Source organism: Chenopodium album, chromosome 2 (assembly GCF_948465745.1).
Source record: "Chenopodium album chromosome 2, dcCheAlbu1.1, whole genome shotgun sequence".
Lineage (NCBI taxonomy): Eukaryota > Viridiplantae > Streptophyta > Magnoliopsida > Caryophyllales > Amaranthaceae > Chenopodium > Chenopodium album.
In genome coordinates, this window is record NC_137835.1 from 70059591 (window position 1) to 70084274 (window position 24684).

Below are 24684 nucleotides of genomic sequence, written 5' to 3' on the forward strand. Positions count from 1 at the left end.
GACTTCGATTGGGCTCCAATTCTTTGGGCCAATCTGGGTTTCCTCTTTGGGTCTTGAATACTCGGTCCAAATGCCCCGGTATCACCTATACCGAGCCCTTAATCACCGGTTCGATGGCTCTAACCGGCCCTGGGCTATAAACTCTGGTCGTGCTTCTCCAATGCTCGTGATTGCTCCAAAATATCTCGGGAAAGTACTCCAGAAGTGTAAATCCCTGCAAAAGTCAACCAAATCTACGAAAACACTGGAAAACACCAATTAGTAATTAAAGTGGCTCTAAAGAGCCAAAAACACTACTAATTATGACCAAGGGACGGGGGTAAAATAATATATAAAATGGACACATCAATAACCTTCCTCCATCATGTCCATATCCTCATAAGAGGATGAAAAGTTTTCTGCATTTTCCGCATTTTCCCCCTCCTCCCCCACCTTTTCCCCCTCATCTGCCATATTCTCTTCCACCAAAGTCACCTTATCAGATTGCCAGCCCTCCTGCTTTCCCTCCTCCGTCGCTACATTATCAGAATTTCCCATCCTACATACCACACGAGGTCTTAATACAACCTTGTTAGTACGATCATCAATCACCTTAACTAAGGTGGCTTCTCTTGTCTTTGGCACAATTTCACTATTCGGTGATTTTGGGGAAGCAAACATCAGTCTTCTTGCTGCCCCAACAGGGCCTAATTTTACAGTTTTTGCATCACTGTATTGAGCAGCACGACCTCTCCCTCCCGATTTCAGCATATCAACCAACTTCTTTTCCTTCTCTCTAACTTTCACAGAAGAATGGGAGATTTTCATAGGTGACGCTCTCAGCCACGGCCCATATTGGTAGACAAATTCCTGTTTGTCCATACTATCTTCCTCATTTTTCCCACAATCTCTGTCAGTATGATCAAGGATCCCACAATAGAAACAAAAATCATCCAATCGTTCATATTTGAAATCAAGCCACTTCGGTCCGGCATTACCTGTAGCCAGGAAAATCCCTCGTCTAAGGGGTTTCGTCACATCCACCAGAACTTTAATTCTCATAAAACTACCCCACCCGAGCGGATCAGATTCATCCAACTCAAGAAAGCCACCCAGAGAGTCACCAATTGATTGCATAACCTGTTTATTTCGCCTGCCAAATGGTACATCAAGAATTCTGGGTTGAACATCCCCTTGCATTTCCTTCAATAGCAGCGCCTTTCCATCAAAGAACCACGGCATACCCTCCAATACTCTGTTCTTATCTGTTTCATTGAAGAACTGGAAGACAAAGAGGTTTGTTTCCAGAAATCTAATCGCGAAGTTGTCATTCATCCTCCAAACATTCGCTAAGGTTCGTTTCATTGCATCGGTATTAAAGGGCTTTACAGTGCATAACTTCCCAACAAGTGCCAATCGAATTTGCTCTTCCGTAAAATCGTCATCTGTTGTCTCTGAATTCGCTTCAATAATAGTATTTTCATCATTCGTTAGTTGTAGTTTCTCCCAATCCTTGATCAGATCATCAGCCATGGCTAAAATTGATATTACAGAAGTGAAATTAGTGGAGAAAGGTTCAGAATTGAGGGGAAGAAGATGAATCGCCGCAAAACCCTAGAAAAGGACAAAACACCCTATTCCACGGACATGTACACTAATATACTCGTACTAGTATTGTCCTCTTTCCATTTGGAGGGAAAATTATTTGCCTTTTCATTTCTGAAATCCTACTCCCTCTCCTCTCTCCCTTCTCTGTTCACTGCACTTTAAAGTTCAATTCAATGTCCAGAAGGCGACTTCGTACCGTCTACACCTCCTCCGACGAAGACGAAGATGTTCCACAACAACCTCTGTTACACGAAAACCCTAATCACCCTCAACCACCGCAACAACAACAACAACCGCCACAACAAGATGTCAACGAACGAATGACGGAGGAAGATGACATTGAAACTCCATCTCCAGACCCTATCCCTAATATCAATTCTGTAACCCTAAATTCCACCACCACCACCACCACCTCTACAACCGCCGCCACCGCCACCGCCACCGCCGCCGTCTCCGAACATCCGTCAGTTCATGTTTCCGGTGAGGATTTTATGGATGTTTCTGATAATCTCTCTCCTCCGCCGGTGGTTACTGCTTCTTTCGCCGCTTCGGGTTGTCCGGTTAATGATCATTTGAGGAGAATGGGGGTGAATTTGAGGAGAGAGTGGCTTGATTCTTGTAAATTTGGCCTTCAGAATACTGTCCCGGGTTTTGCCAATTTCGATGTTGAAACTAAGGCTAAGCTTTGTTTTGGGCAGATTTTGAATTCGGATATGAATTATTCTGGTGCTGGAATTCTTCCTGAAAATGTGAAGGATTTGCATCTTGTTGATCTTACTGGCCCTTTTGTTTTGCAGGTAATGATTTTTTCAAAGTTAATTATTTTGGTCTAATTTGGCTTATAGTTTTTATATTTTATTTTTGATTTAGGGCTTTTAAGATTTTATATTTTATTTTTGATTTAGGGCTTTTAAGATTTTATTTTTGATTTAGGGCTTTTAAGATTATACTAGAAAGCTTGATGATATTTTGTTGCTGATAACTTGTGAATTATGAACTTCATTTTTAAGTTTGAAGTGGCGATTTAGCAGTCCTTAGAAGTTTATACAGCTTAAAATTTAGCAAGCTAATTATGTTTTCGTCAAAAAAAAAAAAAAAAAGCTAATTATGTGTATCATTTAGTACAAAAGAAATACTAGTATAATTATTGAGTAAAAGATGGTATATGTTATTTTTTTGAATTGTTATTGATAGCATTTGATCAATGAAATAAATTACATTATCATTGGTCTCTAGGGGGTATTCATTTACACTTTGTTTGGATAGAAAGAAATGAAAAGAAAAGAAGAAAAGATAAAAGGAGGGAGACAAATTCTTTTTTTGGGTAAAAGGATCAGGGGAAGGAAGGGGAAGGAGAGGGAGAAATCCATTTTCCCTCGCTCTAATAACCGTAATATCTCCAAAACTGAAGAGATTTGGAGGGAAGATGGAGCTCACCTCCCCCTCCCTTTCTTTTCCCTTCCTTTCCTCCTTTTTTCCCTCCCATTCCTTTCCTTCCTTCCTTCTTCGCTATTTAAACACAGCGTTAAGTATTCAAGAAGCAAAATTACTAGACTTGATAGTCAAAATTATTCAAAATGGCTCAAGTTTTGCAAACTTGTGTATTATATATGTTGATGTATCTAATCAATCAATCAATCAAAGCCTTGACATCTGATACAAAAGTTTAAAATAGAATCAGTTGTAGTCAAACACTTTATAAATGCGAAGATGGCTGGAATTTGCATGCTTTTGATGACCAAAACACCAACTAAAATGTCTTATGCCTCACCAACCCCCCTCCTCTACGAAAATGAAGATACAGCAAAAAGGCTAATGTCAAATCTTTTCCAAGAATTTAGGGTATCATTGGTGATTGGGGGGAGGGTGGGAATGTGAGGTTTCACCGTACTTGTTGTCTTGTCATGAGTTATATATTACTTCTGACTACTACACTATTCAGATTTTTTTTTTCTTTTCTTAGGTTGATGAAGTAGTCAATATTAGTTGTCCTCTGAAGGAGAGGTACAAGAATGCACCTTCAGGGCATAAAAGATGCCTCAAGCTCTCCATGACCGATGGCGTTCAACGTGTATTTGGCATGGAGTATAGGCCTATCAAAAGTCTTGAAGCCCTTGCACCTGCTGGGTTTAAGGTTGACTTGCTCTACCATCTTTAATGCATTTGTTTTCCTCAAATCATCATTTTAGTATCTGTCATATTTGTGTATTTGTAATGCTTCTGGTTATGATTGGTCTGTAGTCTTGTTTCTTGCTAAGTTTATGATTGGCGGGTGAGATTTATCCACATGGGCACCCTATTGTTTTGATTTCTGACCTTTAATTTCTATGTTGCAGTTCTGCTTTCCACCCAAATGGCTCCTTGTCTTTTTATAGAAGAAAATATTGTGTGTAAAAGACAAAATAAGATGGAGTTCTATGGAGGTTTTTATACAATTGAGTTGATAGAAGTCACAGAACTCTATGTCTTGATAATTACGTATTATGAGATTTTTTTTTTGAATTGGCATTTTACCCCTGATGTTGGTCTGTCTTCATATTATTAAGCAAATCTTTGTTTTTTGGGACTTGTGACAAATCCATTCCTTATATTTGTTCATGACCCACCGGAGAATGTGGTCAGACACATTCTAAACGAAAACGAATGCTGCTTATATATCATCTTAAAGCTCATTTTAATGTCTATGATTCTGTGAAGTATTGTTGGATCTGATGGTACTTCTTTTGGCAACTGTTTGATGTTTTTCATTTTGACAGGCTAAACAAAGTTGGTGTTCTTGTGTAGGTTGCCATTCGGGATGTGAATGTACGGCGTGGGATTCTGATGTTGGTTCCTGAAGTATTGGAAATTCTTGGTGGCTCTGTTGGAGAGCTTGAGGCAGCCAGGCAGAGGCTCGTTCAGGAAGTTAACAAGCCTCCAAGGGGAAAAAGGTATAAACAAATGGTTTTGTTAATGTTTTATTTGTAAGTGAAAAGATTTTGTGCTTGTCTCTCTCTTTTTTTTTGTGTTTCATTTGTTTTATTGGTTTTGGTTAGATTTTGATGTCTTCTATCATTAAATTCAGTGTATATGACTGACATACTTCGTATGATATACTAGTTGCATCATTTTGATGAATTCCTGAAGAAAAGTTTCATGTTGATCAGCACTTTGGAGTTTTGTAACCTGTTGGGACAATTGCTGCTGTAGCATTATGTTGAAAATATTTTGTATTATAAGATAGAAATATCAATTTAGAATCTGTAGTAATTGGCCAATCTAATCAGATAAACGAAGAAATTTACGAAAGCATAGATTGTGCCATATATGCGTGTCATTTCAATCTAAAAAATAAAAAAAAGTTACAATATGACTGGAGTATCAGTTTGATTAAAATACATAAATAAGCTTAAATATATAAACTAAAAAAGAGTTTAATTTGCAATCATAGACCAATGCTTATTATAATACTCAGTAGGACGTAGGTTTTTGCTACAGAATCTCATCATCATTATACCAATGGAAACAGCTCGAAATATATTTGAAAATAAGATCTATATTTAATATACTTATATAACAACATACTACAAAAAAACTATGTAAAGCTTTGTGAAATTATTTAATAAATTGTTACAAGACTCTTTATAATTTATAGATAATTCTCCTTTTGTTCTACTAAATACCTTTCTATTTACTATAGCTATGGATAATGAAAGATGAAAGTGGAAAGTGAGCATTGTTATTTTTAATTTTATTTTGTACTTTTTGGATAGGAAATAGGGTGTTTAGAGCCTTGAGTATTATTATATTGTGTAACTGAATCCATATGGTGCACTAGTGATGGAAGATCAAATGGAGGGAGTACAATCTTCCTAAAGTATGAGAATACGTTTACAATTTGGAATATTTTAGGTTTTTATATTTTTAGTTTAAATTTTATTTTTATTATCTAACTATATTGTACAACTTTATATCAATATCTGTATTGTTTACTCATATTATGTTTTAGCTGCTGCAATGCACAAGTTTTAATGCTGGTACTATTTCAAAGCTTATTGGGTATTTGGGTGTGATGCTTGCTTCGAATTAGGTTGATATTTGAGTCATGTCTTCAGTTGATTTGTTTGAGTTTTAAGTTCTTCAATAATTGAGTTAAGTACAAAGCGTTTCTTTATATTACTGGACATTAATAGCACATAAATAAATGTTTAATTTCCTTTTGTTTGATGTGCTAGGAAAGAAGGTTGTTGAAAATAAACATAGTTATAATTTATGAAGTGATCTTCAATGTAAACATGCTTAGAATAATTATAGTTGACACATTTCTTATCATCTGTTATGTTAAAAATTCTATTTTCTTATGTTGACATGTGTTTAGAATGGGTATTATCCCACTTTTTTGCTAGCACAGAAGCAAGTTGGTGAGCAGTGTTGAAGTTTGAGATATAATTTTACTTATTTATTGTGTCTTTCTCTTAAATTAAATGTATCCAGAACAAGAAATGGTATTGTTCCTCCATTGTCGGCGAGAGCAACTCGTGCTGCTTGGCCACAAAATGATGTTAGTATTGAAGCCATGCCATTGAATGATGCTAATCATGTCTCAGGGAACACCACAACTTCTATGCTACATGCTGCAACTCAGTTTCGTGGAAATACCTTGGGTAAGCTACTAAGCTGTAGCTTCGTTTATTATTTTGATGGTTTGATTGGGAGGACATAGATCTTTCCAATTTGTTTCGGAATTGCTGTCCTAATTTGTTTGGGCTGTTTCATATTTATTGTTGTTTTGTATGATTAATGTACTCTTCCACATTCACCTTTTGTTCTCTATGAATTGTGTTTATGTATTCACTACTTAAAGGTGGGCATGGGCCGTGCCGGCATGGGTTCGGCACGACACGGCACGGCGGCACACCTGTGGGCCGTGGGCCGTGCCGTGAACACAAATTCCAGATTTGGCATGGGCACGGCACGAGAAACGATGGGCGGCACGGTGGCCGGCACGCCCCGCAGGCCCGCCACGTGGCACAACTGGGCACGGCACGACACGAGGCCCGCCCGGCACGTGCCAACTAGCCGTTTTCTAACAGCTCTAAAACGGCTAGTTATAACGGCTAGTTTTTGCCCATTTTTCCCACCCAAAATCCCTATAAATAATTAAATACCCCATTTCTTTCTCCAAAATTTTCACAATTCATCGACTCATCTCTTCTCTCTTATTCTCTAATTCCTACAATCTTACTCTTTCTCTTTTATGCAAAGAAAAAAAAAAATTCCTACTCTCTTATAAATTTTACATTTTTACTATTATTAGTCTACTACAAAAAAAAAAAAATCTTATATTTACACTCGGGAAATTATAAGTTCGAGAAATTATAAGTTTGGGAAAGCAATTGAAGCGTCATTGTAAGATCTAACTCAATTTATTTTAATTTGTTATAGTTATTGTTATTATTATTATTGTTGTTGTTGTTGTTGTTGTTGTTATTATTATTAAATATCATGGCATCAAACTCGAACACTTTCTCCTCTAGAAAAGCCAAGTCAAAACGTAGGGAATCACCAAACCCAAACACTTCAATGCCCCCCCTAACACCTTTCCTTCCCCTAACATGCCCTTTCACTCCCCTAACTTGCCCTTTCCAAACACTTTCACCTAAACATGGGCAACGGGCTGAACTGTGCCACCGCGGGCCGTGCCGCGGTGGGGGGCGTGCCGTGCCTAATTTTGGCACACCCCAGCCCAAGACACGGCACGACCCAAACCGTGCCACTTTTTGTTTCTTTTTTATAATAATAAATGTAAATAAAAAACGATATATATATTTTTTAGTACAACTTAATTTTATATAAATAATGTGATTAAATTATGTTTATGTTAATGTTAATATATTTTGTTTTGAACAACTTTATTTTAATTAAGGTTATATAAATTATTTATCTAATTATGTTTAAGTTTATATAAACAAATAAAAACAATTTTATTAATTTAGCAAAAAACAACAATGCATATAATAATAATAAAAAAAATGACGAGTGCGATTATACGAAAACATAAAAAATCGAAGAATAACTTATTTTATTATATGCTGGTAGCCGGTATGATAAATCGATAATACAAATAATTTATAATAATTAAAAATCGTACAATATTTTGTGAATAACTTCATTTATTATACGGAATTCGAGGTTCAATAATACAAAAATTGTACAATAGTGTATAATGTAAATATGTAATAATAATGTAGTTATTATTGTTCGTCTTCGTCTTCTTGTGGTTCAAGTTTATCGGCCAATTAAGTTGATTGAGAAGTATGAGAACTAAAACAAGTCGACGACCTTCATCGTCGTCGTTTTGTGCGTAAGTACGATCTTGAGAACGAGTTTCGGCATCCAACCAATCCTTTAAGCAAACACACATTTCAAGAGTGTTTCGGGTTTTAGGCTTGTTCTTCTATCGTCTAAAACCCGTGCCGACGTACTAAAAGCTCTTTCGGAGGCAACGCAGGAGACTTGGATAGCAAAAATATCACGAGCCATTGCCGACAAAATTGGATGTTTCATAGTTTGTGATTTCCACCAATCAAGGATGTCGAAACCAAACTTCTCTTCATCGTCCATGCCTTTCATGAAGTCGTAACTTAGGTACAATTGCAACTCCGAAACATCGCTTTGTGTTCTCCTAGATGATGGTGATCCGTACCTGAAAACTAAGACATCATGTTAGCAGCTTGTGCAAATAAACCTTTGGCCCGTTTACTTACGTTTTTGGATGTTTGAGATGGGGCAAATCGAGACACGGTTCCATATTTACTTTCATAAACTCTATAGAATGAGAAAAACTCATGAGTCACCTTATTTTTAAAAGTTTCAACATCATCTTCAAAATTCATGTTACTATAATAAATATCAATTAATAAAAAAGTGTCATCATATTTTTGCCTAGGATCTAAAACTGAAGCAAAAATATAAATCATAAAAATATTAGTGTAATATTTACGCCATTTTTCCTCCATAGATGGAAGATATCAATGATAATCATGTTCTGATTAGTGTTTGGCAAAAAGTTGTGCAAGTAAACAAGCATTGCTAAGAAAAGAATGAGAACAAGGATTATATATAGAAGAAAAACAATGTGTCATACTATAAAGTAATAGTAAAAACTGCATATATTTTTCACAATTAGCCCAATCATCTTTTAGTAAAGCACATTGTGGAAATTTCATATTATGACTCAACATTTCTTAGGTGCAGCTCCACCTAGTTGGACAATCCGGTGCTATTTTTATAGTCTTTATCCTTTGTTGCCCGCAAAAACCTTTTACATTCTTGATATCTCAAGTTAGAGCTATTAATAGACATAATATCATTCCTTATTTTGTGATAAAATGGACCAATTGCTTGTGTTCCATCCTTCACACACAAGTTAAGAACATGACAAATGCATCTAACATGAACTGCATCTCCATCTAATATTACATCAGTCAATTGGGGTTTAGCCAAATTCGCACTATATGTCATGTAAGGTTGCATTATCGAAAGTCATATACATGATTTTATCCTTAAGACTATATACATCAATAACTTCCATTAAATGATGAGAATTGTTAAGACCGGTATGAGGATATTCAAGCATTTTAAAATGAATAATGCGCTTTTGTAACAACCAATCATTATCCAACCAATGACAAGTAACACATAAATAGTGAAGTCCGTATCCACTATCCCACGCGTCGGCAGTTAAAGAAGTTCTACTAGGAAGATTACCCAATTCCTTTAATAATTTCAATTTATACTCTTGATAATTCTTCATGGCAGCAGATCGAACGGTTTTTCGAGTGTTGTTTTATGTTTGGGTTGTAGTGCTCGGTTAATGTAGTTGTTAAAGGCATCATTTTCGGCGAAAATAAAAGGTTGTTCGGAATGTACAATCATTCTCCCAAGTTCATCTCTATCTCTCTCATAACTGTAAATGAAGCCTTGTGGATGGAATTGTGAAATTTTGGATTGGGTTGGGTTGGATCATTAGATGGTCCACCACATCTTTTTGAATATCTACTAAGGTGTCCCGTCTCTCCCTTGGTAACAGCCGAGAAAATTTTACAACAAGTCCGACACCGGACTTTGGTTCCATTTTTACTCAATTGATAATGTGCCCAAACTTCACTCTTTCGGTTGCTTTGAGCAAATTCCTCTTCAGTACACCATTCTAATATGTTAGGATTTTGGGTGTTAGGCATTTGTATGGATTGTTTACTCGACCCGGAAGCTTGTGTTTGGCTACCTTGGCCTTGGGTATTAGGAAGAGAAAATTCTTGTTGTGATCCGTATAAATAAGGTGTGAATTGAGTTTGTTGAAATCCCGAACTAGGCATAGTCCAAGGAACCATATAATCCATTTGTTCGTGCCCTCCCGTGGTTTGGGGATGAAAGAAAGGGATGGAAGTAAAGGTGGGCACGGGTCGTGGGTGGCATGGGCCCGGCACGACACTAGCCGACGGCGCACCCGTGGGCCATGGGCCGTGACTGAACACAAATTCCAGATTTGGCACGGGGCACGACGGTTGGCACGGTAGCCGGCTCGCCGGCACGACACGTGGAACGGCCAGGCACGGCGTGGCACGGCACGCTCGGCCTGGCACGGCCCGTGTGAACTAGCCGTTTTCCAACAGCTCTAAAACTGCTAGTTTTTGCCCATTTTTCCCACCCAAAATCCCTATAACTAGCTGTGCCTGGCAGGCCTCGTGCTGTGCCGGCCACCGTGATGCCCGCCGTGCCCCCGCCCTACCTGTGCCAAATTTGGAATTTGTGTTTACGGCACGGCCCACGGCCCACAGGTGGGCCGCCGTGCCGTGCCGGCCCGTGCCCACCTTTACTTCCACCCCTTTCTTTCATCCCCAAACCACGGGAGGGCACGAACAAATGGATGATATGGCTCCTTGGACTATGCCTAGTTCGGGATTTCAACAAACTCAATTCTCACCTTATTTATATGGATCACAACATGAATTTTCTCTTCCTAATACCCAAGGCCAAGGTAGCCAAACACAAGCCTCCGGGTCGAGTAAACAATACAAATGCCTAACACCCAAAATCCTAATATATTAGAATGGTGTACTGAAGAGGAATTTGCTCAAAACAACCGAAAGAGTGAAGTTTGGGCACATTATCAATTGAGTAAAAATGGAACCAAAGTCCGATGTCGGACTTGTTGTAAAATTTTCTCGGCCGATACCAAGGGAGAGACGGGACACTTTAGTAGACATTCAAAAAGATGTGGTGGACCATCTAATGATCCAACCCAACCCAATCCAAAATTTCACAATTCCATCCACAAGGCTTCATTTACAGTTATGAGAGAGATAGAGATGAACTTGGGAGAGTGATTGTACATGCCGAACAACCTTTTATTTTCGCCGAAAATGATGCCTTTAACAACTACATTAACCGAGCACTACAACCCAAACACAAAAAAACACTCGAAAAACCGTTCGATCTGCTGCCATGAAGAATTATCAAGAGTATAAATTGAAATTATTAAAGGAATTGAGTAATCTTCCTAGTATAGCTTCTTTAACTGCCGACGCATGGGATAGTGGATACGGACTTCACTATTTATGTGTTACTTGTCATTGGTTGGATAGTGATTGGTTGTTACAAAAGCGCATTATTCATTTTAAAATGCTTGAATATCTTCATACCGGTCTTAACAATTCTCATCGTTTAATGGAAGCCATTGATGTATATAGTCTTAAGGATAAAATCATGTATATGACTTTTGATAATGCAACTTACATGACATATAGTGCGAATTTGGCTAAACCCCAATTGACCGATGTAATATTAGATGGAGATGCAGTTTATGTTAGATGCATTTGTCATGTTCTTAACTTGTGTGTGAAGGATGGAACACAAGCAATTGGTCCATTTTATCACAAAATAAGGAATGCTATTATGTCTATTAATAGCTCTAACTTGAGATATCAAGAATGGAAAGGTTTTTGCGGGAAATAAAGGATAAAGACTATAAAAATAGCACCGGATTGTCCAACTAGGTGGAACTCCACCTAAGAAATGTTGAGTCATAATATGAAATTTCTACAATGTGCTTTACTAGAAGATGATTGGGCTAATTGTGAAAAATATATGCAGTTTTTACTATTACTTTATAGTATGACACATTGTTTTTCTTCTATATATAATCCTTGTTCCCATTCTTTTCTTAGCAATGCTTGTTTACTTGCACAACTTTTTGCCAAACAATAATCAGAACATGATTATCATTGATATCTTCCATCTATGGAGGAAAAATGGCGTAAATATTACACTAATATTTCTATGATTTATATTTTTGCTTCAGTTTTAGATCCTAGGCAAAAATATGATGACACTTTTTTATTAATTGATATTTATTATAGTAACATGAATTTTGAAGATGATGTTGAAACTAGTAAAAATAAGGTGACTAATGAGTTTTTCTCATTCTATAGAGTTTATGAAAGTAAATATGGAACCGTGTCTCGATTTGCCCCTTCTCAAACATCCAAAAACGTAAGTAAACGGGCCAAAGGTTTATTTGCACATGCTGCTAACATGATGTCCAAGTTTTCAGGTACGGATCACCATCAACTAGGAGAACACAAAACGATGTTTCGGAGTTGCAATTGTACCTAAGTTACGACTTCATGAAAGGCATGGACGATGAAGAGAAGTTTGGTCTCGACATCCTTGATTGGTGGAAATCACAAACCATGAAACATTCAATTTTGTCGGCAATGGCTCGTGATATTTTTGCTATCCAAGTCTCCTCCGTTGCCTCCGAAAGAGCTTTTAGTGCGTCGGCACGGGTTTTAGACGATAGAAGAACAAGACTAAAACCCGAAACACTCTTGAAATGTGTGTTTGCTTAAAGGATTGGTTGGATGCCGAAACTCGTTCTCAAGATCGTACTTATGCACAAAAAGACGACGATGAAGGTCGTCGACTTGTTTTAGTTCTCATACTTCTCAATCAACTCAATTGGCCGATGAACTTGAACCACAAGAAGACAAAGACGAACAATAATAATTACATTATTACATATTTACATTATACACTATTGTACAATTTTTGTATTATCGAACCTCGTATTCCGTATAATAAATAAAGTTATTCACAAAATATTGTATGTTTTTTAATTATTATTAATTATTTGTATTATCGATTTATCGTACCGGCTACCGGCATACAATAAAATAAGTTATTCTTCAATTTTTTGTGTTTTCGGATTATCGCACTCATCATTTTTTTTATTATATGCATTGTTGTTTTTTGCTAAATTAATAAAATTGTTTTTATTTGTTTATATAAACTTAAACATAATTAGATATATAATTTATATAACCTTAATTAAAATAAAGTTGTTCAAAACAAAATATATTAACATAAACATAAATTAATCACATTATTTATATAAAATCAAGTTGTACTTAAAAATATTTATATCGTTTTCTGTTTACATTTATTATTATAAAAAAAAAAAACAAAAAAACAAAAAAACAAAAAGTGGCATAGTTTGGCCCGTGGTTCGGCACGGCACGACCCGCCAAGGCACGTGGGCCGTGCTGTGCGCTGGGGTGTGCCAAAATTAGGCAAGGCACAGCGCGGCCCACCGCGGAGCTGACATGGCACGCCCCCACCGCGGCACGGCTAGGCTTGGCCCGCGGCGGCCCGGCCCGGCCCGCTGCCCATGTTTATCACTACTTCCTTTATTTTTTTTTTAATTTAATTATTGCATTTCCAAGTGGATGGCCTATTACTAATTTAAAATAATAAAAAGGGAGAATTTTAGACCAAAATCCGCATGTGATTAGAAATGAGAGATGAACATAAAGAAGTGGGTTGGGCAAGGGCAAACTTGTAACTTTGAGTATCTATGATAATAACATAAATTCTTAGGACTTGTACTTCCGGTCCTTTTTTGTTCTTCCCATTTGGATTCTTGGTACTATTCAGAAATTTCTAAATTACTCTTAATGTATATAGCATAACATAGTCATAAAGGGTATTGTTTGATTGAGTACTTTATTTGTATTGAACATATGTATCTTTATTACAGTAATATGCAACTGTTGATATATTTGATCAAAGTGGTGCACTGGTAAGCGTGCATAATAAAAAAGGTAGATAAGAGGTAGTATATATATATTTTTAAGTGAACATAAATTCAGTTTGCTGTCTATTATTCAAAACCTCAGTTTGTCAGTTTTAATAGAATTTTTTTTTTAAATAAAAAATGCTGTTTGTTAATGCTATCTATTAAATGTTGGATCCTTTACTGGTGAGTGTATTGTTGGTTTATGTTTTCTTTGATTTTGTGGCTGAACTTTTAGAGATTGCTCATTTTGTACTCAAATCTAGATGATGCATGCATGGTTAGATCTCGAGTAAGTTGCTTGTGTAAGGTCTTTATTAAGCAGAGGTATAGCAGGGCTATTTTAGTCTTTTATCCTAGAGAATCAAGTTTGTTACAAGGTTGTTATTTCTGCTATTGTATGACAGCTACTATATGCTCATGATTGGCTGAATGCTTCTAGATAGATTCCCTTAGCCGTTATTTGATGAGCTGTGAGGCATGAGAAAGAAGAATCACTAGCAGAAGAACCATCAAAGGGAGTGTTCACCAAATAGTACAAGCCATTTCTAGCTCTTCCAATCCCTTTAATCTTTTTTGTGACTGTATCTTTAATGACACAATGAGTTTTGCTGAAAGAGACTTCACATTGTGAATCTTTCATGAGTTTGTGAACAGACAGCAGATTATGTTTGAAATGAGGAACTACAAGTACATTTTGCAAATAAAGAGAATTAGGAAGTTCCACAGTTCCTATATGAGAGACTTGAGCAGTAGCACCAGTTGGAAGATTGATCTTGAGATGATCATTACAAATTCTGGGATTTGTGAGAAAATTCAAGCAAGAAGTCATATGATCAGAAGCTCTTGAGTCTATAATCCATTCCTCACTGTTAGATACAGTGGTATTGCAGGAAACCATGCCAGAAAAATTGTTGTCTAGCTCATCATCAGTATCACTGCTTTTTGCAGTTGCTATTGGTAGCTGTTTCAACAACTACTCAAACTGCTGTTGAGTCAAGGTAATGGCACTGTATGCTGTGCAACAACAACCATTTTTGGTGTTGATTTGTTCCATTTTTGATCCTGAGATCTGGCACCTAGTTTGACAGGACCAGATTTGTATTTATGATGCCAACTAGGATAGCCTATCACCTTCCAGCACCTATCAGAACCATGCCCTTTCACACCACACACATTACACACAACAGGTCTGCTATTGCTTCCTGAGCCAGAACCAAATGAACCAGAATTTCCTGAGCTACTAAAATTTCTGCTATACATTGCAGAAATGTCTAGTTCAGGCTTGGGCATATGTAAAATCTCCCTTTGACTCTCCTCCTGCTGCAGCATTGAACATGCTGATTCTACAGTAGGCAATGGTGTAAGCATGAGCAGTTGGCTTCTCATAGGCCCAAAATGCTCATCCAAACCATTTAAAAACTGAAAAAGTCTATTTTCTTCTTGATATTTTGCAGCAGCATTCATGAATGTTCTAATCTCAGCATTAGATTCATTAACAACAGGCAAAACATTCATAGCATCTATTTCCTCCCACAAACTAGTCATGCTAGTATAATACACATTGATAGAGCTATTGTTCTGTTTTAGACTGTACAGATCTTTGTTCAGCTTATATTTTCTAGAACCACTAGACATAGAAAATCTTTTCTCAAGCTGAACCCAAGTTTCTCTTGCTGTGCTAACATATAACACTGATTTTTTAATAGTATCAGATAAACAACTATGAATCCAAGAAATTACCATGGAGTTGCATGTATCCCATTGGTCTGCCTTGACTGGATCAGCATAAGTGGATCTGAGCACTGTTCCATGAATAAAACCAGCCTTCTTCTTAGCTGTTAAAGCTATTTCCATAGATCGTTTCCAGGATCTGTAATCAGCAGAACCAGTAAGCTTGTCTACACTGATTGAATATGAACCATCATTAGGGTGCATGTATAAAACGCTGCTTGTGTCTGCTTCCATGATTTGTATAGATAGAAAAGATTGAAAGAGAGAATATAAGAAGAAAAAGATTCAGAAAGGCTCAGACACAACAGAAGAATATTGCAGCAGTTTAAGAAAGAAGAAAAAAGATGAAACAAATGAGAATGAATTCCAATCTGCAAGATTTAATCCCGATTTTGCATCACCGCTCTGATACCATGAAGACTAAAATAAATCGAATGATGCAAGGGGAAAACCGAGAGAAACAGAGAAGAAATATAGCAGAGGAAATATCAGATCAATTCTCATTACTGATGTTATGATGCATTGCACCTTAAATACAAAATAAGACCATCACATGCTTTATTACTCAGCTCATCAAATAACGGCTAAGGGAATCTATCTAGAAGCATTCAGCCAATCATGAGCATACAGTAGCTGTCATACAATAGCAGAAATAACAACCTTGTAACAAACTTGATTCTCTAGGATAAAAGACTAAAATAGCCCTGCTATACCTCTGCTTAATAGTCTTTTAATCTATTGACTTATAACCTTCGTAAAGTTTATTTTATGTTATGATGCATATAGAGAGATGTTTTCAGTAGCAGTTGTGTTGCTAGCTAGATGTATGAATTTTTAGTTTAATATACCTATTTGTTGGTTTTCCAAAAAGATTTCGAAGTTGTTTAACACAGTAGTTTTTTTTGCTCTCTCATTCAATATTTAAGGAAAAATGTGTGCTCACAATTGCATATGAAATCACGTATAAAGTATGATTTTGCTCTTATGTGGTAGGTGTTGATCCAAGCAGCAGGATTAGGCAAGTCCCTCTGGCAGGCAGAACTGTTACTGAGCTTCCATCAGAAAGATCTGACCAACATTCTCTAAGTAGAGACTCTGCTCAAGTTTACATCAGTAGAGAAACTGCTCAACGTTATAACAGTGTCGAAGCTGGTGTGCTTCCTTCAAGTAGGGAAACTACTGAACCATTTAATAGTAGGGTATCTTCTGAGCATCTTATTAGCCGAGAGACTGCGCATTGTTCTATCACTATAAATGCTCAGAAGTTTCCTACAGCAGCCGAAGGTTCTGAGCAACCTCCTGCTAGACAATCTACTGGGATCAATCCAGTTTCTGCCACTGCCATTGAAAATGAAGATGCTCTCATGCTTGATTATATGGAGCACCCATTTATATTAAGCGGAGAGAAGGAATTACCTTTCATATATTTGGCAAGTCTGTCAGCAAAATGGGCTGCTGTGCAGGGTAACCAGCCTTCTGTCCGAGGGAATATCAAGGTATGCGTTTGGATTTTGGATGTTTCTAATTTCTATAGGCTCTTCAAATGCATAATTGACAATGGATGTATCATATTGCTAAGATATTATGATGTAATTCTTTTGCAAATAAGTATGTCCACTTCGTCATTGTTGAACTTGATGTATTTCCTAGCAGATTCTCTCTCCATTCCTTGACTCTACCATGACCTTTTTTTTTTGTTAAATTCAGTTGTTATTCATAAGTGTAGATAGCCTACAATGTAAAAATGTTGAAACTAAGGTTTGGTTGATACTTATCTTCATTCTTATACAATTTTTTTGATCCTCTGATGTGTTCTTATATCTAGATAAAATTCTATTTAGAAGTATGAATTTATATGTGTGACTTCGACCATGCACTATTTGGGCACATGTTATTAATTGTGATCTCTAATATTAAATTTTGCAGTGCATTTTGACTGGTGTGAATAGATTTCGGTACAAGGGGCGATCTACGTTTGAGCTTCAAGTTTATGTTGAAGATGGGAGCCTTATATCTGAAATCTTTATTCACCATAATGTGAGTTGAGTTGTTGGCTTGCTTCTGTTATGCACTTATATGTGAAATTTGGGACACACTGAATTGTAGTATCATTGTCTTTTATCAGGTTGTGCAGAAAGCGATAGGTTATTCACCTGAAGAGGTGAATGCTGCTCTTTCCTCCTCAAATGAGAAAGTAGTAGGAGACCTGAAGAGCAAATTGAATCAATTTCAATTATTCTTAATGAATTTTGAGGCAAGCTCTTTTAGAATTCACTTTTCCTCTTAGCTTTTGCATTTATGCGGTGGTTTTTAGGATGTTTAATCATAGTTGTTTTCCCTGGAAAGGGATGATAGTCATATCTTGGCTTCCCACTTCCCTGGCCCCCTCCCACCCCATTCCTTTAGTAGCTATCTCAATAGAAGAAAGAGCAATTGTTAACTCATTTTTTCTCTTTCAGGGTACGATGCTTGTGGAGATGAATGAGACTTCTACGTACCCGATTGCTCTTGAGATGAACCAAAATTGTCCTGCATCAGATGCATTGTTACTTTTGAAAAGACTGAAGCCTGCCTCTTCTGGCCCAATGTCCCAAAATAGCCAGTTAGATGTGATCAATTTGTCGCCTTGAGCCGACAAATGCACACTGTGGTTCCTTTCTTGATTATTTCAAACACAATGATATGAAAATTCTTAGATATGTGAATAGGTGAATCAGTAAGAGACTAAGAGTGTATCTTGATATGTATGGGTCACATAGAGGCATCTTTTCAAGTTGCTTGCTTTCTAAGGTTGGGAAGGTGTTTGCTATTTGTACCCTGTTATGATTGGGAGTTGAGACTGCCTTTTGCAAGTATGATGCTGAACGGTGACATTATCTGAAAGGCTGCAGTATCTACTTTTTATTCTACATTAATCCATTTTGGAGCATGGCGGAATTTGATTTGGTCAATTTTGGCGGATGAAAGGTTTTCTCTTCTGTTTGGTAATATACTGAAGTTCAAAGGTCTCAGCATCTGTCTCCTTCAAGATAGCATGTTCACAACCAAGCGTTCTCCATTTTTGGAGATCTATAGAGGTACTTGTACATTTAAACTCATATTCTATATTCATTTGCGAGAATTCTTCTTACTACAAGTTACATAACCTATTAGCTGTTTAATTCCTGTTAAAGGATTTTAAAGTTGTTTGCTGACAAAAAATGCTATCATGCATTGTCACACCTCACACATTCCCAACATTGTTATAGCAAAGCTCCCCAACATGGTTATGATTACTTTCCCCTTAAAAAATATGGTTTTGATGACCCCCCTTGTAAAAAGTGATTTTGCATACATGCTGGGCTAGTATCATCAAAATCCTTAGATAAGTTTGTATTGGTATTGTTGCAGTTATTAGGAAAAAAATGTGGGATTGGATGCCATGTGTAAGGGTACTGAGTTCGGTCACACCAAGTGGGTTATGGGCTCAAAGGTTGAATACTGGTAGTTGTGGGTTTTGAAGGGCTGGGTTATGGGCTGTGATACCAAGTGTAAGGGATTGAGTTCGATCACACAACAAAGTCAATGTAACAACAATGATTTCTGATTTTAACTAGCAAATCAATAATGAAGAAAGCTTTTAGATTGATAATGTTGGAAGGGTTACAAAAGATAATTAATAGCTTAAGGTATCAATCTTAGATAGCGAGTTTAGCTCACAACTCTCCAATAATGGCTTAAGGCCATAACTCTCCAAAAGGTTTACACCAAATTTCTGTCTACCTTGTTCTTCTTCCCTCTCTCTATTTATACAAAGGTTAAAAAACTACAAACCTAGTAATACTAAACTTCCCAAATTGCCCATATTACATTTGATGACTATTTAACATACTAAACTACCCATAATACCCTCCCCTAAGTTAGTTCATTACACCATGGCGAAGTACACTTGGTTGTATGAGCAACCAAATTCAGCCAGCTAGAGTTGGATGCAGTTATTTGCTGCTTAGTTTTTTTTTTTTTTTAAAATTAATGGTTACACTATTTTATCTTGGAGACAAGGAATATGGTATTCCATGGCTAGTGTATAGTGTCCGCCTTAGAACATATGTATTGGTAATTTTGCCAAGGGGGCCGTTAATTTCAGAAGTCTCAACAGTCTATAAGTGCATTCCAACATAAAATTTGTTGTTATTCTGCATATACAATTGTCACAAGGAAGTCGCCTAGAAAAAAAAACTGTTTTTCCGCCTGTGGGACACCTCAATCCAATGGTTACAACTGTGGACTTTGGTCATTGGATTGAAGGTGGATACATGACCTTTTGTAATCCAGTAAGATCCAGGATTTTCTTGCTAGGCGCTTCTGTTGGCGGTCTTTCAGGTCCAGCCACTAAGAGCATTCGGTTACACCACTCTAGTACTTCAGGTAGAAATACCTTCCATAGGATTGTTACCCTCATCCATGATGGCACTGTCAAATATTTGTCACCACAGCAAGCACTATCTACTATGGCCTTTGCACATCTATCCGCTGATGTTACTGGGACTGCACTAATTTGTACCTGGCATAAAATATGCAGCAGATGACTAAATTCAGTAATTGTGCTGTAAACATATGATGTTAAGACGTTGTAAAGATTGGTTTAGATGCAGTTTTGTGGAGAACACTCTGCTACCTAAGATGCAAACATCATGTGTTTCCACTTTTTTTTTTTTTTTTTTTTTTCCTGTCTTTGAAAAGATTGGTTTATATGATATGTAAACATATGATGTTTACACTTCGAAAAGACTGGTTAATATAAGAGAATTTCACCAATCTCAGATTAAAATTTTAATTATTATCTACACTATATTCCATCAGCTTTACCCCACTTATGGGATTAAGGCTTTGATTGATTCCATCATCTCTCGAGACTGTCTTACTACACTTTTTGTTAGATGAAATTGTGATTAATGTTTGTTTCAGAAGTTTTTATTAGATATAAATGAGTTGATCGAGTTTAATGTAGGTTGCTCAATCAAATTTCTTAGTGTGAAGTATAATTAGTGTTTCCTACAAATTTAGTAAGGCCATCATCAACTTCACAGTATTTTTTCTAATGAGCTTGATTAGTTGCTGTGGTATTTCTAGTTACCTTCTATGTTTTTATTATATATTTTACTAACACAAGTGTTTCTAGATATATTTTGCAGGTGACATGAATGAAAGAATTCATTGCATAGAAGGTTTGCCTTATGCCTTATATGATAGACATCATGGTATATGCTGTAATTGAACATAGTATCATTATCTTATTTTTTGAAATGCAACTCTAGAAAAGATACGAGGCAAACTTACATCTGTCATATTTTGATCAAGTACCATTTTGCCATCCTTTGAGAGGATCTTTCCTTTGGTCAATTCTGATTCAGTCAGCCCAGGAGTTACAATTGTGATCCCTATGTCTCCTCCAAGCTCAACTCTCAATGTCTCGAAGAAGCTTAAAACTGCTGCTTTACTTGCCTGTAAGGGCCATAGGTGAACAAGTGAGATGAAGAAATAATAAACATAGAATCGGTTTTATCAAGTATGGTGAGATGTTCACAGAGTAGAAAGCCATTCGTGGAACAGGCAACCAGGCTCCAGACGAGGCAGTAACTATTATCTTGCCTCTGCTTGCTTTTAGATGTGGAATTGCAAAGTGGGTACTATACACTGAGCCCCAGAAGTTCGTTTCCTGAAAAGATCTCCAGGAGTGGTGAATCATTAAAATAAGCTGTATCGGCTTAATGCAAGGGTTAAACCAGTATGATTCCCTCCCCTCACCCTGCCATAATGGCTCATTGTATTTACGTACTTTATGGTATATTATAAATGATAGAAGCTTCGTCAATAAACATTCACATGTTTTCATTGTATCATAATATTCTAGTGTAATGTGGATGATCAACTTACACCCCGGGGGAGCTGGGAAGGGGGGGGGGGGGGTGGTTTATCCTGATCAAATTGTGTACGTCATTGTCCTGTGGCTCTCTACACCAATTTAAATAATATCGTGGTTTAAGTATATTTTTTGCATCTAGTGTTTGAATGTAAGATGATATCTATTCTGTACTAAATTATTTTGGTTATGAATAATGTTACTGTTGTGTAGCATACATGTAAAAAACTTCTTCTTGTTATATTTCTGTTGTACTAATTAATCCTGTAGTAAATTCAATATGTTATGCATTAATGCATATACCCCATGTAGTCAATGCAAAGCTTTAAGCATAAACTTTACTTACATCTACCAAAATGATTCACTGTTTCATTGATGAAATGCTTAGAATCTTCAACTTTGGTAACATCTGCCGAGATGACAAGAACATCAGGTGCACCAAGATAACGGCTGGTGTCAGCAACATCTTGGAGACGTTGCCGCCGTCTGGCTACAAGGGCTAATTTGGCTCCTCTCCTTGCATACTCATATGCAAGATGCTTTGAGGATCAAAACAAGTCAATATCATATTATCATCTGTGAGAGAATGACAAAGTGGTAGTGCAAACTAATACAAAAGTATTTCCAATACAAAAATACACATCAACTTTACTTTGCCAATTTAAAAAAAAAAAACAAGTATTGGGATGCAAACAGATTAACAATGCCATTGGTAGAATAACAATGACAAATGTGGCGTAGGTTTTTGTAATTGTGATTTAACATATTGCTTTGCCTAGATACAACTAGATTTTGTGCACTTCATCTTTAAAAGATTGTTTATTCGACTTTTCACGATCTTCAATCCAAAGTCATAAAATTTGAATCTCTCACGCTATATGCTTAGAATTTTGACGTGTTAATTATAACAACGATTAGGTTTTCTACTATTCATTCACTATTCATTGACTACGCATATTAATTTAAAGGTAAAGAAAAATATAATTAAGTGGAGTCTTATTAAATTTATCATTATACTTTCACAACATCAAGTTTTATATTATAATTTTTACTTATATATTCCGAAGATATTAACGGATAAATTTTTATTAAGGGAAATGCCCAACTCTGAGCCTCTAATTGCTGCAACAATAAAATAATAAACATTGCTTATAAATAGTGCTAAAGTCAAACATGTTGCGTGTAAAAACGAAAGGAACCATAGAGACAACTCAGACAACAAACAAGTTAGGGATAGATGAACCTCGCCAATGCCGGAGGATGCTCCGGTAATGAGCACAACTTTTCCGGACACATTTTCGCTGAAGATGAAATTTAGACTTGAGAGAAAGAACTTCAAACATAAGAAAGGTGGAAGAATAAAGATTAGTGCTATGAAAGCTAAGCATGAAGTTGCAACGTCTAGAATCTGATTTATAAGGTTTTTCATAGCTAATTTAGCTTGTCTTGTGTATAAGAGAAAGAGAGGGATCAAAGGTGGGTGTGATATTAAGTGATTTAGTACACTAAATTTGGCATGGAAGATGGAAACTCGATCCAATTTCCAATATGGTGTGATGTGGCAACAATTTAGACCTTCTATACGATATGTAAGACACGTTAGCAAGGAGTATATTTTGTGCGATTATATTAGGAAACACAAATACACCTATACAAACACAATGTAGTATGTTAAAGATGTATATCTAACATGAGAAATGATTGCTTGATTGCTTGCTTGCTTTTAACATTTACTTGTACATATATGTATGATGAATTATGTAGCAAATTTATTAACTCCTATACAAATTAATGACTTGTATAATCAATTTAATAGTTTAGATCAAGTGTTCAATAATTTATATCGATAATGCTGTTGCTTATATCTGTTAATTTGTGACTCGAAATCTAGTAGGACTGACTTTGAATGCAGATATCCCTCAAACTATAAGTGATTTTGAGGTGATTCAAGTTGGAGGTGATAGCTTGGTTCAAGAGCTTTCCAATGATAATATTCAATTATGATAAGAAACGAGAAAATTATGACCATTTTACAAAGACTTGACGAAGTGCTTGATATAGCACGTCAGTGCCTAGTCGAAATCTCAAAATTTTAGGTCCGGTTTTAGCTTAATTATTTTAGGGATGATATCCTAAAATTATATCTTTTCTATGACGACTATTTGACTATATATACTTGGGGAAAAATTTTAGGGTTTAATTAAGGTTTCCTTATGTTATAAAAGGACCCTTTAGCTGAACAATTAGATCATACATTTTGAGCCATTATTAGATTTAGGACTCCTTGTATTATTCTCTCGTTATTTCTCCATTATAGTGAAGAAGCTCTCGAATCCCTCACTTATGGATGTAGGTCTAATTTGACCTAACCACGTAAATCCTTGTGCTTGTTTATCTTCTTTATTGCTTTTCTTGTTCTTATTTTATATTGACTTGTTCCGCATTGATAAAAGACAATTACACCCCTTATTTGCTAACAATATCAACAATTTTGTAGTTTAAATTCGGGCAATGTAGTGACTTGTATCAATAATTTTATGGCTTTAATCAGCAATTTAATTAATAATTCATATTAACACATTAATAATTTAATAACTTATATTGATGTTTCAATTGCTTATATATGTCAATAATTTTAGTTTAGTATAAATAATTTCAGCTCAGTATAAATAACTTCTGTTCAGTATAATAAGTTTTGTTCAGTAAAAATAAGTTTTGTTTTAGTAAAAATAAGTTCTGCTTAGAAAAAATTATTTCAGTTCAGTACAAATAATTTCAGTTCATTAAAAATCAGTAACTCTAAAGAAGAAATATAAAAGAGAATAAGTAAAAATAATTTCATTTCAGCAAAAATAATTTCAGTTCAGTGAAATTAGTTTCATTTCACCAAAAATTAGGTGAAGTGAACTGGGCTTTATTAGCTTATACTACTAATATCCAAAATTTTATTGCTTATATCAACAATTCGTAAGCTTATATTGTCAATTTAATGACTTATTTCGACAATATAATACTATTCATGTATGGCTTGTCCAAAAAAAAAAAAAAAAAACACTATTCATGTATGGCTTGTCCCAAAAAAAAAAAAAAATTCATGTATGGCAAAATTGTCAAAAAGTAGTTTGTTTTTGCTTGATTTTGTATGGTAACTGGTACTCCCTTTTTCTCTATGTTTTTGCCCATTGTCTTCAAAATGGGTGTTAAAAACGTAAATATTCGGTATTCCCATTTCTGTAAGCGTAAAAAACTCCTTGTCAAAAAAAAAAAAAAGTTATAAAAACTTAACACTAATAAAATGTACAATTAGATGAATCTAACATGATCCCAACCGACTATATAATTTCTT

General features: G+C 36.0%; 1 protein-coding gene and 1 pseudogene across 1 annotated transcript; one reads left to right on the top strand and one right to left on the bottom strand.

Annotated features, from left to right (window-relative positions):
- Positions 1-750: 750 nt before the first annotated feature.
- Positions 751-21365, top strand: LOC145600275 (recQ-mediated genome instability protein 1-like). The gene is made up of 9 exons (XM_081656200.1): positions 751-2384; positions 3551-3721; positions 4372-4517; positions 6061-6230; positions 16430-16932; positions 17363-17473; positions 17562-17690; positions 17896-18513; positions 20598-21365. Exons 1-8 carry the CDS (start codon positions 1761-1763, stop codon positions 18064-18066), a joined length of 2025 nt encoding a protein of 674 aa, XP_081512326.1. The 5' UTR covers positions 751-1760; the 3' UTR covers positions 18067-18513; positions 20598-21365.
- Positions 19092-22767, bottom strand: LOC145574975 (11-beta-hydroxysteroid dehydrogenase A-like; annotated as a pseudogene).
- Between the last annotated feature and the right edge of the window lie 1917 nt (positions 22768-24684).